General features: G+C 39.7%; 3 protein-coding genes across 3 annotated transcripts; 2 read left to right on the top strand and 1 right to left on the bottom strand.

Moving 5' to 3' along the window:
• The first annotated feature begins 2421 nt into the window (after window positions 1-2421).
• LOC128259194 (ero1-like protein) lies at window positions 2422-6123 on the top strand. Its single transcript, XM_052991433.1, has 5 exons — window positions 2422-2864; window positions 3499-3762; window positions 4476-5161; window positions 5224-5532; window positions 5597-6123. Exons 1-5 carry the CDS (start codon window positions 2724-2726, stop codon window positions 5646-5648), a joined length of 1452 nt encoding a protein of 483 aa, XP_052847393.1. The 5' UTR covers window positions 2422-2723; the 3' UTR covers window positions 5649-6123.
• A 148-nt stretch (window positions 6124-6271) lies between these two features.
• Window positions 6272-8149, top strand: LOC128259294 (cilia- and flagella-associated protein 298). The gene is made up of 4 exons (XM_052991596.1): window positions 6272-6646; window positions 7111-7380; window positions 7944-8060; window positions 8144-8149. The coding sequence occupies exons 1-4, from the start codon at window positions 6272-6274 to the stop codon at window positions 8147-8149; spliced, it is 768 nt and encodes a 255-aa protein (XP_052847556.1).
• On the bottom strand, window positions 8096-12318 carry LOC128259192 (uncharacterized). Its single transcript, XM_052991429.1, has 8 exons — window positions 11729-12318; window positions 11449-11659; window positions 10550-10634; window positions 10290-10492; window positions 9806-9972; window positions 9448-9742; window positions 9250-9387; window positions 8096-9053 (listed from the first exon to the last, which is right to left on the bottom strand). The coding sequence occupies exons 1-8, from the start codon at window positions 11872-11874 to the stop codon at window positions 8724-8726; spliced, it is 1575 nt and encodes a 524-aa protein (XP_052847389.1). The 5' UTR covers window positions 11875-12318; the 3' UTR covers window positions 8096-8723.
• Window positions 12319-13116: the final 798 nt, after the last annotated feature.

The following is a 13116-nucleotide window of genomic DNA, read 5'->3' as shown; positions in this document are numbered from 1 at the left end:
CACACACAATTTGCAATATACTCAGCTAAAAGACACAAGACAAACCATTAAAAACTTTTTAAAACAAATCAAAGATTTATTTTGAGATTTTGCTTTAGTGGCAGAATAAATTTAATGACAACTTTAGTGTACTTAAAATTTAATAAGATAATTTTAATATGACAAAAACAATGTATAATAAAATACTAATTAGTGTTCGCCACCCATTTCCTAGACATAGTCTGGTCCTTTCTATTTCTAAGCCCATGTCTAGGCAAATGAGCAGAGAGACAATCCTTCGAGTCCTTCGCGGATGTTCCCAGGCTCCTTTCGATCGATCCCCCGAGAGACAGAGACATGCAGCCGTCGCGCATCCTTCGTTTCGGGGCAAAATCTTCTCAAGACAAAACTTCACACGACCAGATCGGCTAGAAATTTGAATAAAACGCTGAATAAAAAAAAATTGAAAGTGGTAAAAAAAAGTGAAAAAAATTCATCAAAAAAAAAAAAGCGAAAGAAAAAAGTATTTATCATTCCGGACGAGTGTGAGTGCGAGATCGTTTTATACCTGGGCCCGAGGACCTCAGGCAAATAGATAAGGAGTTGGTGGTGGTGGTTGAGCCTTCGTCCTGCGTATGCAAATCGCTCGCCCGAGTCCGCGATGATTCCTTTTCAATTCGAACAATGCCGAGGGTCGCCGCCCTGTCCTTTGGCCACACATGTTTGTCTGCGTTTTTTCTGCATTAATCGTCCTATTTGAAAAAAAAATGATTAAACCCTTTCGTTCGGTACATTTTTTTTCCAAGATTTTTCCCCGTTTTTGTTAGGTTCATCTTTTTTTTTTTTTTTTGCTTAAGTCATCCCGTTGTTGTAATTTCACTTTTCCGTGAGAACTTTTGATGGGTTTGGATTTAAATAAGAGGAAATAGGATGCTCAGGTGTGGAATAACAAGATTTTTTTAGAAAAAATATATATAAAAAAAAACAATATTGAGGAAAATTAGAATGAGAATATGAGTACACATATGAGTTTTGTATAAATAGAAGTATAAACAAAATAAAGACAACAATTAGGTGTTAATATTTCTTGAACAATATAAAGCTTAAGGATATACATTTTCAAAAAATATTTCTTAAAAACAGTATATACATATATAGTTCTATAAATATTCACAAAAATGTAAGTAAACGAGTTCTTCTCTAAAAATGTTTAAATTTTAGCTAAGCCCAAAATTTTAGAACCCTTTCTATTGCGGTTTAATTTGATTTAGCCCGTCAAGTCCATTTTCCTCAAGACCCAAGGCGATTTATGTTTAAATAATCGAGCTGCCTGCATCGTCGTGCCCTGCATCCTAAGCAATTCACCCCCCGGCGTGATGTACGATGATGTTCTTGGGCTGGAAGGGATTCAATCTGAGATCTGACCGAGTTTTCTCAATTTGCATATCGAGGGTCACGAACTCTTTTGAGGGGTGCTATCGTCGGGGCAAGGGTTTGTCATGGGAACAAAAGATGCATTCAACGCCGAAGAATAGACGAAATCAATATTTGAGGTAATTAATTAACAGCATCAATATTGGAAAGAAGAAACCCATAACAATATTCACATTTAGCAATCAATTGATTGACGTCAGAATGTTATCTTGAATATTATCAACAAAAGTCATGTGGCATGGTGGTATTATCGTGTTTCATGTGTAAAAAAACATAATATGCAATATAAAGCGAAGTAAGATTAATTTTTCAAGTACCAGAGATGATAATTTAAGTATACTTTTTACAATCACAAATATTCATATTTATTTATAAATTGCTAACTCAAGTAATTAAATTCAACAATTTAGAATCATAATTAAATTATTAAAGAAAATTATATGTATCCTATAATATTGGTAAACGTGTTTACATGATATAAAAAAAGCCATAAAATAATTTATTTCCGTTTTTATTTGTAAAACAACCAGCTTGTACAAATTATTCAAATTGTCCATCAATTCAAATTCAGCGCTCACCGAATTCATCTTTTTTAAGCGGTCTGGCAGCCACGCTATTCAAAATTGTTCAACACTGAACATAGCAAGATAATAACAAGGGGCGCGAAATTTAAAAAAAAAAAACATTTTCAGTATGTAGACATAAAAAGAAGAATTTGAGAAGTTTTACAATTAATAATGTACCGATATATTTTAACTTAAGATGTTGTTTTTAAAAACAGCACCAAAAACATGCATTAATTGAGACTTTGATTAATATCAAGAGCTTTGACTGTTTAAAATCATACCCATAAAAATAATTGTTTCCTGTTATTATAATTAAGTATTAAGATAAATAATTAAGTTTAAACAAATTACAAGAATTCGTGGCTGTTTAAAATCACCTGCTTCGCTGTGTGACCACATTGCATTTGCTATCTGTGGTATTTTTTAGCACGATTCATCGGCCAGCGTCTGCGGTCACACCAACGCCAAGGTACGTGTCCAAAATCATGAATCGAAAGTAAATCAACAATGCTGCTGCTGCGGAACGTAAATGATCGCTAAACTCGTGAAATTGACCAGTGCGAATCGCAGGTGCACAGTCCACTCTAAAATTCAGATGCACTTCGTCGGCGAAACGGTAAACATCTGAGCTCGCAACAACAAAATTCAGCAGCGACAACAAAAGCAACAACAAAAACAGCGACAGCGGAGAGCGCCAGCAACAGCAACAGTCACCAAAATAGCAACATCTGAAAGAAAAACAAAATGACTATACACACAGTGCAACGAAATCTATGGGCATCCTGCGTAGTCGTCCTGATCCTGCTCCTCTACTGGACGGACCCTACTCGCGGATACTTTGCAGCCATCGATGAGGCCAAGACCAGCAAAAACTGCTTCTGCGAGGTGGGCTTTAATTAAATTACTAAATATAGTATATGGTAAATGGGATTATATACTATCTATGGACAAGGCTCTAAGGACTTATGTAAATATAAGCAAATTTCATCATAAATTTCAAGGTGTCATCATAAAACTCCCCTTTTTTTTATTCTCTTCCGATGTTTGAGCTCCTACACTTTGTATTTCTTAACATACATATATATTAATGTTTGATACCAATTTTAATTTTAGTTTAAAAAAAAAACACTCATATATTTTATTTATGGTCATTATTTCAATTTAAGAAATTAAGACCAACTTGAGAAGAATATGTTTTGTATCTTTTATCAAGCAAATATAATATTTTTTAAGGCACTTGTAAATATCAGTTTTATTTTAGAAAAAAGTTTATTAATATTTCTAGTTTGCTATCTTCAAAACAAAACAACATTAAATTCATAATGGTAAATTAAATACATACATATATCTGACAATTATTAAAAATATAAATTAAATAATAAAGTTTCGTTTTTAAAACTTCCCACCCATTTTATAAAAATTGAAGTTATTTCCCACCCATTTTATAAAAGTTGAAATTATATTTATAATGCTTCTATCACCACCGCAACTGTATGATAATTATATATATATTTCGCAGTTGGAGGGATCTATAAACGACTGCAGCTGCGATGTGGACACGGTGGACCACTTCAACAACATGAAGATCTTTCCGCGGCTGCAGAGTCTGCTGGTGAAGAACTTCTTCCGCTTCTACAAGGTTAACCTGCGGCAGGAGTGCCCCTTCTGGCCGGACGACAGTCGCTGTGCGATCCGCTTCTGCCAGGTGGAGAACTGCGAGGAGCAGGCGATTCCCCAGGGCATCAAGGATAAGGGGGAGCACAAGGAGAAGGCGTCGTTTAAGGTGGGTTACGGGGTTTCGCGGGTATTTCCATTACCCAGCTATCAGCACTACGCCCCTTATCGTATTCATTCTTTGGCTAAAGTCATTGGTACTGCACTATCTATCTGAAGGCTCAATGGGTTTGCAGGTGATTTATTTTTATTCGATTGTTTGGTGCTCCACAACATTGAACCGCATCTGCAATCTCCCAGTGAGCGCACGCGGGTAATGATGTGGCCTTCGATTTTGTTTTGCAATGCTGACGTGGTTTTGGTATCTCATCCAGCGTTCATCCGCCCCTTGAATATATTTCATGCTTTTGCCTTCAATTCGACCTTTTTATTTATGTATTTTAAATAATCCTAACTAAAACTCAATTATCGCAGGCAATGAGCCTTCTATTTTCTAAACAATTAACTGATAAAACAAGTATTTTTTAATTGTTTTTAACAAAAGTGCTTGTTATCTTCATACGCAGACATACACTTTGTTATTTTTTTTAAGATTCAGACTCGTAGATTGTACAAGGGAACAAAACCTTTTTATTAAGCAGATATTTTTGAAACTAAAAGTTATCTGTCTTTACTGATAATGTTTTAACTCAAAAGAGTCGATACTGTAGTGCAAAACTCCCCTTCAATGAAATTATGACTGACTTACAATTCCAGCTACCTTATTTACACAGTTGTTTTGCTTAACTTACTGACTTCCTCATCTGAATTTTAACTTTACAGTATACGCGGGAGGCTCAAGTGGAGGGCGGAGCCTGCTCGGATGGTGAAGATTTCGACAGTTCGCTGGGCTTCCTGGACACGAGCATCAGTGACCAGGCGCACCGGGAATTTGAGCTGTGGGCGAAGCACGACGAGGCGGAGGAGGACTTTTGCATTGTGGACGACCATGAAGAGGGCTCTCAGTATGTGGATCTCCTTCTAAATCCCGAGCGGTACACCGGTTATCGCGGAGAATCGGCTCACCGCATCTGGAAGAGTATCTATCTGGAGAACTGCTTTGGTGGCAACAACGAGACGGCTAATAAGTTCTCCAGTTATGTGCCCCACATGGACCTGCGAGATGTGTGCCTCGAACAGCGTGCCTTTTACCGCATTATCTCTGGCCTGCACTCCAGCATCAACATCCATCTGTGCTCCAAGTATCTGCTGTCCGAGTCGAAGGACTTCCTCGATCCGCAGGGCGTCTGGGGTCCCAATGCCAAGGAGTTCAAGAAGCGCTTCAGTCCGGAAACAACTGGTGGCGAGGGTCCACACTGGCTGCGCAATCTCTACTTCATCTACCTGGTGGAACTCCGCGCCTTGGCCAAGGCAGCTCCCTATCTGCGACGCGAGGATTACTACACGGGCATTGCCGAGGAGGATGAGGAGGTCAAGCTGGCCATCAACGATATGCTAACTGTTGTAGAGTGAGTAAAGGGTTTTTTCTCTTTATTTATACAAATATATTAATAAAGCTTTCTTTTTTTAGAAATTTCCAATCGCACTTTGATGAGAACGCACTCTTCAGCAGCGGCATTGCATCTATTAAGTTCAAGCATGACTACAAGGAGAAGTTCCGCAATATATCGCGCATCATGAGCTGCGTGGGCTGTGACAAGTGCAAACTGTGGGGCAAACTGCAGACCCAGGGACTGGGCACTGCTCTGAAGATCCTCTACTCGGAAAAGCTCAACCTGGCCACGGAAAGCGGGCTGTGGGACAAGCCGCACATTGAAGCGGATCCCATTTTTAGGCTGTCGCGTACAGAGATTGTAGCCCTTTTCAATGCTTTCGGCAGGTGGGTTTTCAGTGGCTTTACAACTTATGAAATCAATCATATATAATACCCCCTTACCTTACAGATTATCCAACAGCATATACGAGATGGAGAACTTCCGGCGTGTGCTGAGGTAACCCAGCAAAACTGGACCAGGACCAGGACCAACCGGATCCCATTCGCCTCACAGGAGCAGCTCTGCGCCGCCGACGCCGCTCCACCTACTAGTTAATTCACACGCACATCGCTGGGGCTGCATCTTGGGCATCCTCCTGAACGCGGTTTCCCTTCCATAGTTCGTAACACATGACCGGCCAGAGGCTATAGCAACCCCAGGATAGCTGTTTCCCTGTACATACAAACTATTAACCCTAGGCTACTTGTACTTTAGCACACCACCGTATCACCCTCAAAATGAAGGAAACCAAATGACAAAAATAGAGCCCAGGACGGATGCAGGTGTTTATACCTATAAGTTAGGATAGTATTTATTTTACCTGGAGGAGTTTGTAAGCAGAACTTAATGAGAACGTAATACGCATTGTGCAATAACTCGACCTTACGACACAAGGATTCAAAATAAAACGTACAGTCAGATGTTTCTATTTGAAAGCCCCCCCTTTTTTACATCTCCATCGATACCAGGGCCTTAGCAACCGAGTTGTTTGCCTTTCCAGCTGTCGGCTTTTGTGACATTTACAAATTGCTATCCGGTTGATCTGCACTTCGATTGCTCGTTTAGTTATATTTTATCTGCGAAATGGTGGTTCTACAAGTGAAACGCGGCGACGAGGTACTCTTTCTGTTCGAGACCAGTGTTAAGGAGAAGACCGATTCGGTGCTGCGGGATCTGGTGGCCCTCTACAATGGCCAACTGAAGATCCAGCGTGTCTGCATGGAGATCGAGGAGCTGGCTGAACATGGCACCATGCTACCGGGCGAAATGGTTGGCATCAACGAGGAGCAGCGGGAGGAGCTTAAGCTCAAGGATACTTATGCAGACAAGTGCATACCATCAGGCGGTTTCACCATCAATAAGGATCCTCTGCTACGCCGAAATGGGCAGCAACCAACGGAGGCCATGCAAAAGGTCCTGGCTAATGCCATGACCGATGCCAAGGCTATGGTGGATCGGGTAAGCTATGGGATATGCGGATTACTAAGAAGAACAGGGTTCTGATAGAAAAACAGAGTTTCCTTAATCATTGAGTTTCCTTAATCATATCCTGGCAGAGGGTATTATAATTTTGTCAAAAGTTTTCAACGCAATAAAGGAGACATTTCCGATATATATATAGATCTTCGATCAGCATTATTAAGGGAGTCGATCTAACCTTGTCCGTCCGTTCGCCCGTCTGTCCGTTAGTCCGTCCGTCATTTTGTCCGTTTCTACGCAAACTAGTCTAGTTAAAACTTTTCCAAAAATCGACTATCTATTGCAGATAGTACATAAATTGTTTTTAAATTTATACGACAAAGAAATAATAAACTGTTTTAAATCGAATTATAGTGCTTTTTAGATTATTTTATTTTTGTAATAGTGCCGAAGTTTGCTATCTTTCTTGTTAAATGTTAAAATAAAACCTAAAACCCTTTCAGCGATTGGTCAAGTCCTCGAAGACCTTGACCCTTAAGCTCATAGAGGAGGCACTAAATCTTCTCCGAGGAGCCGTGACCATCGTATATCCCATGCAATTGCCGCCCTACGATACAATTCGCATGGAGTTCTCCAACACCGAGGATCTGTGTGGCACCCAGGCCTCCAAGGAGGTAATAGAGCCCTCCAAGGCTCAGTTCTGGTTTGCAGGTCGCCAGATGCTGATGGGCAAGCTGATGAGCGAGTACTTGGGCCATAATGACAAGACCAAGGTGAGTGTCCATACACTGATAAAAAGTGGAATAGTAAATACAAATATTTGACTATTGAATTCAAAATGTTATATTGCATGTTTAAATAACATTATATCGTAATGAAATTAACGAACGATCATTCGATGTAAAGCTAATTCTTAAACCTTTTAAAAGTGTAAAAAAAATATGAGAAAAACTAGAAAAATTGTATTCTTATATTTATGTAAGGGCTAAGTATAAAATCATAATATTAAAAACAAAGCATATTAATTTGAATGATTTTATATTAAAATAATTTAAATTAATATGTAAAATAATTGATTTTAGTTGATATGCATTCTTTAAGTAAAATATGGCTTAAGTTTAATATTTCAGTTATTAAAATCAATACCGAAAAAAATCAAATTAAATATTTAAAACTAATTTTAATAAATCTGTATTTAAAGTAACTAAAAACCGCAATGGAAAAATGGGAAAAATATTTCCATGAAGTATAAAATACTTGTATTTACTATTATTTGTTGTTAGTGTAGGAAATAGCCACTTCACCCTTTTGTAAACTAACTCAAATCCCACATTAGGTAGTCGTCAAGCTTAATCAACTTGGTGAAGGTCCTCCAGGACGTGAGGCAGTGATCTCCGATCCCATGCGACGCCAGATGATGGCTGAAGCCTTTAGGCGCCAGGAGGAACTCAAGGTGAGTCACCCTTTTTTGTAGAGAGAATTTCAAATGGTGTTTTATTTGCTATAATACGAGTATAAGATATATGTATATATCAGATATAAGTAGGTACTGCTGCTCCACCGGTTAAACTAGTTTAAGAAAACGTTGAATATTGCATAGCTACAAAGTCGAGAGTTAAGGCGATTCGGATGCCTATTTATCCTTTGTCTAGAGGAGGCTACTTCCTTGGTCTGTCCTGGTTTGTTTTTGTTTTTGTTTCTTTTTTTCTTGTTTTTGTTCAGCAGATGTCAGTTGGTTTATGCTATATACGCTATATAAATGCAACTTTGTCTAAGGCGCATCCGCTTCTGAACTTCTAGAGTGGGGATCGGGTAAATAAAGCTCGGCCATCTTCAACTCGTTGTGTTCATCTGAGGCTATATAACCAGTATATATGTGTGATTATCCTTATTTAACCAAGAAAAGTAAAGAACCGTTCTGTTCTGTTCTGTTCTGCTAGTTAGTGTATAAACGTTGTATAAATGCGCTGAGTAGAATTTAAATTCAGTTCCCCTTGTACAATGCACAGGTCCATAAAGTTTGGTGCTGTTTTTTCATGGTCTTCCAAAAGTAATCCTCTTCGGAATCCTTTTTTTTTTAATGCGAAACTTGCCTTGCAAGTTGCGGTTAATCCGCTTAAAGTATTACGAGTGGTTTCTCCGGCACATCGCATGTTGTAGCCTTCTCCTGATCCTGGTCGAAATTCGGCTCACTGGTTCCCGAATCTCCTGTAGGACTAAGTGGTATCAGTGACTTGGTGCTGCCGATCATCTCTTGATTGTCTAGCGGAAGTCCATGGTCCGAGAGCTCCTGACCTCCAATGGCCTGGTGCTCCAGGTCGACCACATCGTCGTCCGTATCGTACATCTGATCCTGCTGTTTGGTGGCCAATCCCGGACCAAAGACCTCATCGTTATCCGACTCATCACCGGCACAAACACAACGCATCTTGGCATCGTCACCCACCTAATAAGAAAATTTAAGAAAAGGGTATAAATAATATGTTTTTAAATTGAATAAGTTTAAAATAAGATAAAATATATCATTGGAAACATTATATACATTCAAAAAAATAGATCATAGCATGCAGCCTTTTGACCCTTTAATGATGAATATTAGAAAAGTTTAAAATTTTCTGTTTAGAGTATTATTTAATACCCACCTTGACGGACTTGGTGATGATGCAAAGCGAAATAGAGGACACCACGAACAGTACAATGGGCACTATCAACGACACCAGTAGCTCTCTGTAGACCTTATCCAAGTCATAGCGTGCCACCACAAACTCCACATTTGAATCCTGTGAGACGTAATGCAAACCTCTAGTAAACTGATATCACAAGTGAAATTCAAGTGGTACCTTGTTATAGTAACACTGGTAGCGTGACTGGGCAGTGTTGTTGTCGCCATCGTTGCCATAGCGAGCCACAAAGTCCTTGCACTCCCCTTTGAGGGTATTAACGCAGCCCTCCAGATTGATAAACAGTTTCTTCCAGCTGTAGATGGTCAAGTTGGCCTGGTTGGGCAGGTACCTCTGCTCGGGATCCACCGACCTGGTGCTGTTATCATAGATAGCCCAAAACTGGGTGAAGTTCATGAAGGGAGCGGGCAAAGTGTCATGTTCCAAAAGCGTTCCATTCAGGCAATCCGTGGCACTATTTGGAAATCCGATTAGTAAGCAATATCTTCATTATTTTAGTCGTTTACTTTATACTCACGTGATGCGATTGTCGGACTCTCGGGTGACCGTAGCGCAGTTGGTCAACAGGTTGCCATCGTCCTCCTTCCAGAACTCAAAGGGTTCGATGCGGACGCCATGCTCGGATCCTCGGGCCTGGTTGAAGGCCACTGCGTTCTCGCAATCAGCTGTGATTAGGTTGTCCTCCTTTAATGGATAAAGTTTAATAGGATTTAGAGAATTTTCAATTCAAAAATGTTCTATAATTATACGCGTTGCTCGCCAGTTATTGTTTATTCGGTCAATATATATCGACACATAAAAAAATGTTTCAAATCGAACAATTATTTTAGCAGTTATAAGGAAATTATGAATTATGACGTCATTTTTGAAAGTGAAAGAACTGTTAGTTATCAGTTCAGCAGATGGCGTCACCTAAAACCCGATTGTTATTTCAAAATTATTTTAGCTGAGTATCGGGTATCAAATAGTCGAATATAGCATCTTCTCTTGTTTTAACTTACATGCATAATAAGCGTATTCACATTCGCTGTTGTTATCTTGGAGCAATAGCGATCGCAACTGAAGGGCTTCTTAATCTTGGTGCAGTGCACCCCATGGCACTCAAAGAATCCATTCAGTTTGGTGTTATCCTTTTGCGAGTTAATCGTATGCCCATCGGCCTTGTGGTGGCACAGGAAGAACTCCGACATGTTCTTGCAGTGTCCTGTGATTATTGCAATCAGTTAGTGAGACTTTATAGGCTCTGAGGTGCATAACTTACCATTGGAGCAGTTAAACACTCCTCTGATGTTGTTGCAGGCGGTGCCATTGTTGCAATTGAACTTGTTCAGGCGACTCAGGTCAATCTGCAAGGGGATAACGAAGGATAATGGTTATTCAATGATCGTTAAACTCGAGTTGGCGCCAAGTGCCCTTAAAGACTGAGGGGCAAATACTCAACATGCCTTGCCCCATCGTCTTGCCATTAGTAGCCACAAACCAAAGTGGGCTAAGGATGAGTCATGGTCGAACTCATCCTTAAGTGGGATGCCTAAGACGATGACGTCTAAAGCTGTGGGTGGTAATGGGTTGGTCGTTTGGTTAAAGGTAGTCCTACAGTTGGTCACAAAAGTATTTCCTTTTTTAAGCTACACGTTAATTTTAACTAATATTTGTTATTGCGAGCAAATGATAAAAGCCTAACTCAAAAAACATTTTATCAATGCACTTTAGCAAGTAAATCATATTTTTGAAGTTAATTGTTTTTTTTATTATATTATTTTTAAACTATCATAATAAAGAGCAGACTTTTTAAACTTCAAAAAGTTAATAAAATTAAAAAAACTGACTTTTACAATTTTCAATAGTTAGTGAATATATTTTCTTACTCTAATTTAAAAAAAACGCCACTCAGTGTATAATGCTATTTAAAAAAATTAACTCAAACCATAATTTTCACATTTATTTATAGCTTATTCCTTTGAAGAATTTTTCTCAATTAGCTTAAACCCGACTTTTAATCAGAGAAGTGCCTTAGGAAATAAAATACTTTTATGACCTTTTGGTAGAACTTTAAACTAACTATAGTATATGTATGTTCTATAAATAAAGGTACTTCCTCTAGCTATAGCTGCCATTTTTTTACCGCCTTAGAGGTCTGCTATGACCCCAATAACTCACCATGGCACAGGATGTGTTGGTCACCCTGGTGCAGTTGTTCAGCTGGATGTCCGTGCCATTGCGACGCACTATGGAGTGGATTTGGGGACAGAAGCCACTGGTCTTGGTCAGGCACCATTCGCCGCAGGATGCCCAGGGGCAGTTGTTGGGCATCTGGCGGTCCACCGTTTGGCACATGACCGGATCGTGTTCGAAGCCCGACTTGAAGGCCCTAAAACGGGGATATAGGTAGATTTATAGAGGGATCTATTGGGAGTGGGAAGTGTGCACCGATACCCACTTCAGGGAGGGCGAGTAGATGGCCACGCTCAGGTAGACGATGGACACGCAGGACAGCACCATGGTCAGTTGGCACAGGCAGATGGCGCGACAGATGCGCGTATCCTGTTCGGGAATCACCCGCGGTTTGTCCTTCCGTCGCGCCATTTTCCTGGAGGATTGGATACCCCTTCTTAATGGACAATCCCTGGGAGTGGGCTAATTTACGACTTGTTGATTTGGTGGCCCACTTTCCGGCCGTACTCGTCCTACTGCCCAATGGCTTCCTATATACACTTTCACCCTATGCCGTTTTCAAGGTGATTCCTTTTTGTTTGCTGGGTGGTGGGTGGTTCGCTTTCGGTTTGATTGGTGGTAGATGGTTTATTTGTTTGCTTATTGGTGGGATTGCCTTTCTATTTTAGTTAACTTTGCTTATTTGTATCGGAACTTTAAAATAACTTCGGCCTTTCAAAGGAATATGGAAGTGGAAGGTGGGAAACTGGGACGTTTATGTTTGATGGCTGAGTTCTATATGTTTCGGTGGCGTTTATTGGCCCGATTTTCACACGTCTGCTCCCGACAGTAACTGCGTCCTGACTGAATCCCGGAGCGGAAGGAGTGCGGAGAATGGTATGCCAGGGCTGCCAAAAGGACACTGCGCACTTTTACTTTTCCCCCATCGGAGTGTGAAAGTGAAAGCGAAAGTGAAAGGCCCAGGCCAAAACAAACCCTTGAGTGAAATGGAAATCGGGACAGGGATGGAGCCAGCTCAACAAATGGTTCCAGATCCTGGCAAACACGCCTGCGCCTGGAGAGGATTTCCTCTTCTGTCCTCGTTTCTCCCAAAATTTCATAAATAAAAACAGCTCTTTTTGTTTTTTAGCATTTCTCCACATTTGTTTTGGTTTTTTTTCATTTTTTGTTTGTTTTGTTTTAATTGTTTATTAAATAGGCCGTTAGCTGGTTTAATTTGTTTATTGATAAAGACACGTTAAGTAAAAAATTTTAATCGTTTTGCATTCAAATTGGTTTTGTTCTTCGGTTTGGTTTGTATGATTTAAAAAATTCTCATAAGCAACGTGCGTTATATCGGTTCTGCTAAGCTATATGTATACGTATATATCTATGTATATATATATATTGTTATATTCCGTTTAGATGTTGGTTTTTACATAAGATCGTTAAAACTATTTCAAAAATGTTGAGTTGTGAGTGTGTCGTCCCAATGTGAGTGTGGGTGAATGAATAATTTTGGTTCCGCTGCTTATCCCCATGGATTGTATCTTTTATCTTGTATCTTGTGGCAAATCTATCTTTTCTGGGAGTCCAATCCGTTCCGTTTCTATGAATCTCCGACCTTTCGGTTTTTTTTTTTGCGGCACGGAGCGGAATTGGTTCTATACAATT

The sequence above is a fragment of the Drosophila gunungcola genome, assembly GCF_025200985.1.
Source record: "Drosophila gunungcola strain Sukarami chromosome 3L unlocalized genomic scaffold, Dgunungcola_SK_2 000005F, whole genome shotgun sequence".
NCBI classification, from domain to species: Eukaryota; Metazoa; Arthropoda; class Insecta; order Diptera; family Drosophilidae; genus Drosophila; species Drosophila gunungcola.
This window is presented reverse-complemented; position numbering and strand designations above follow the sequence as displayed.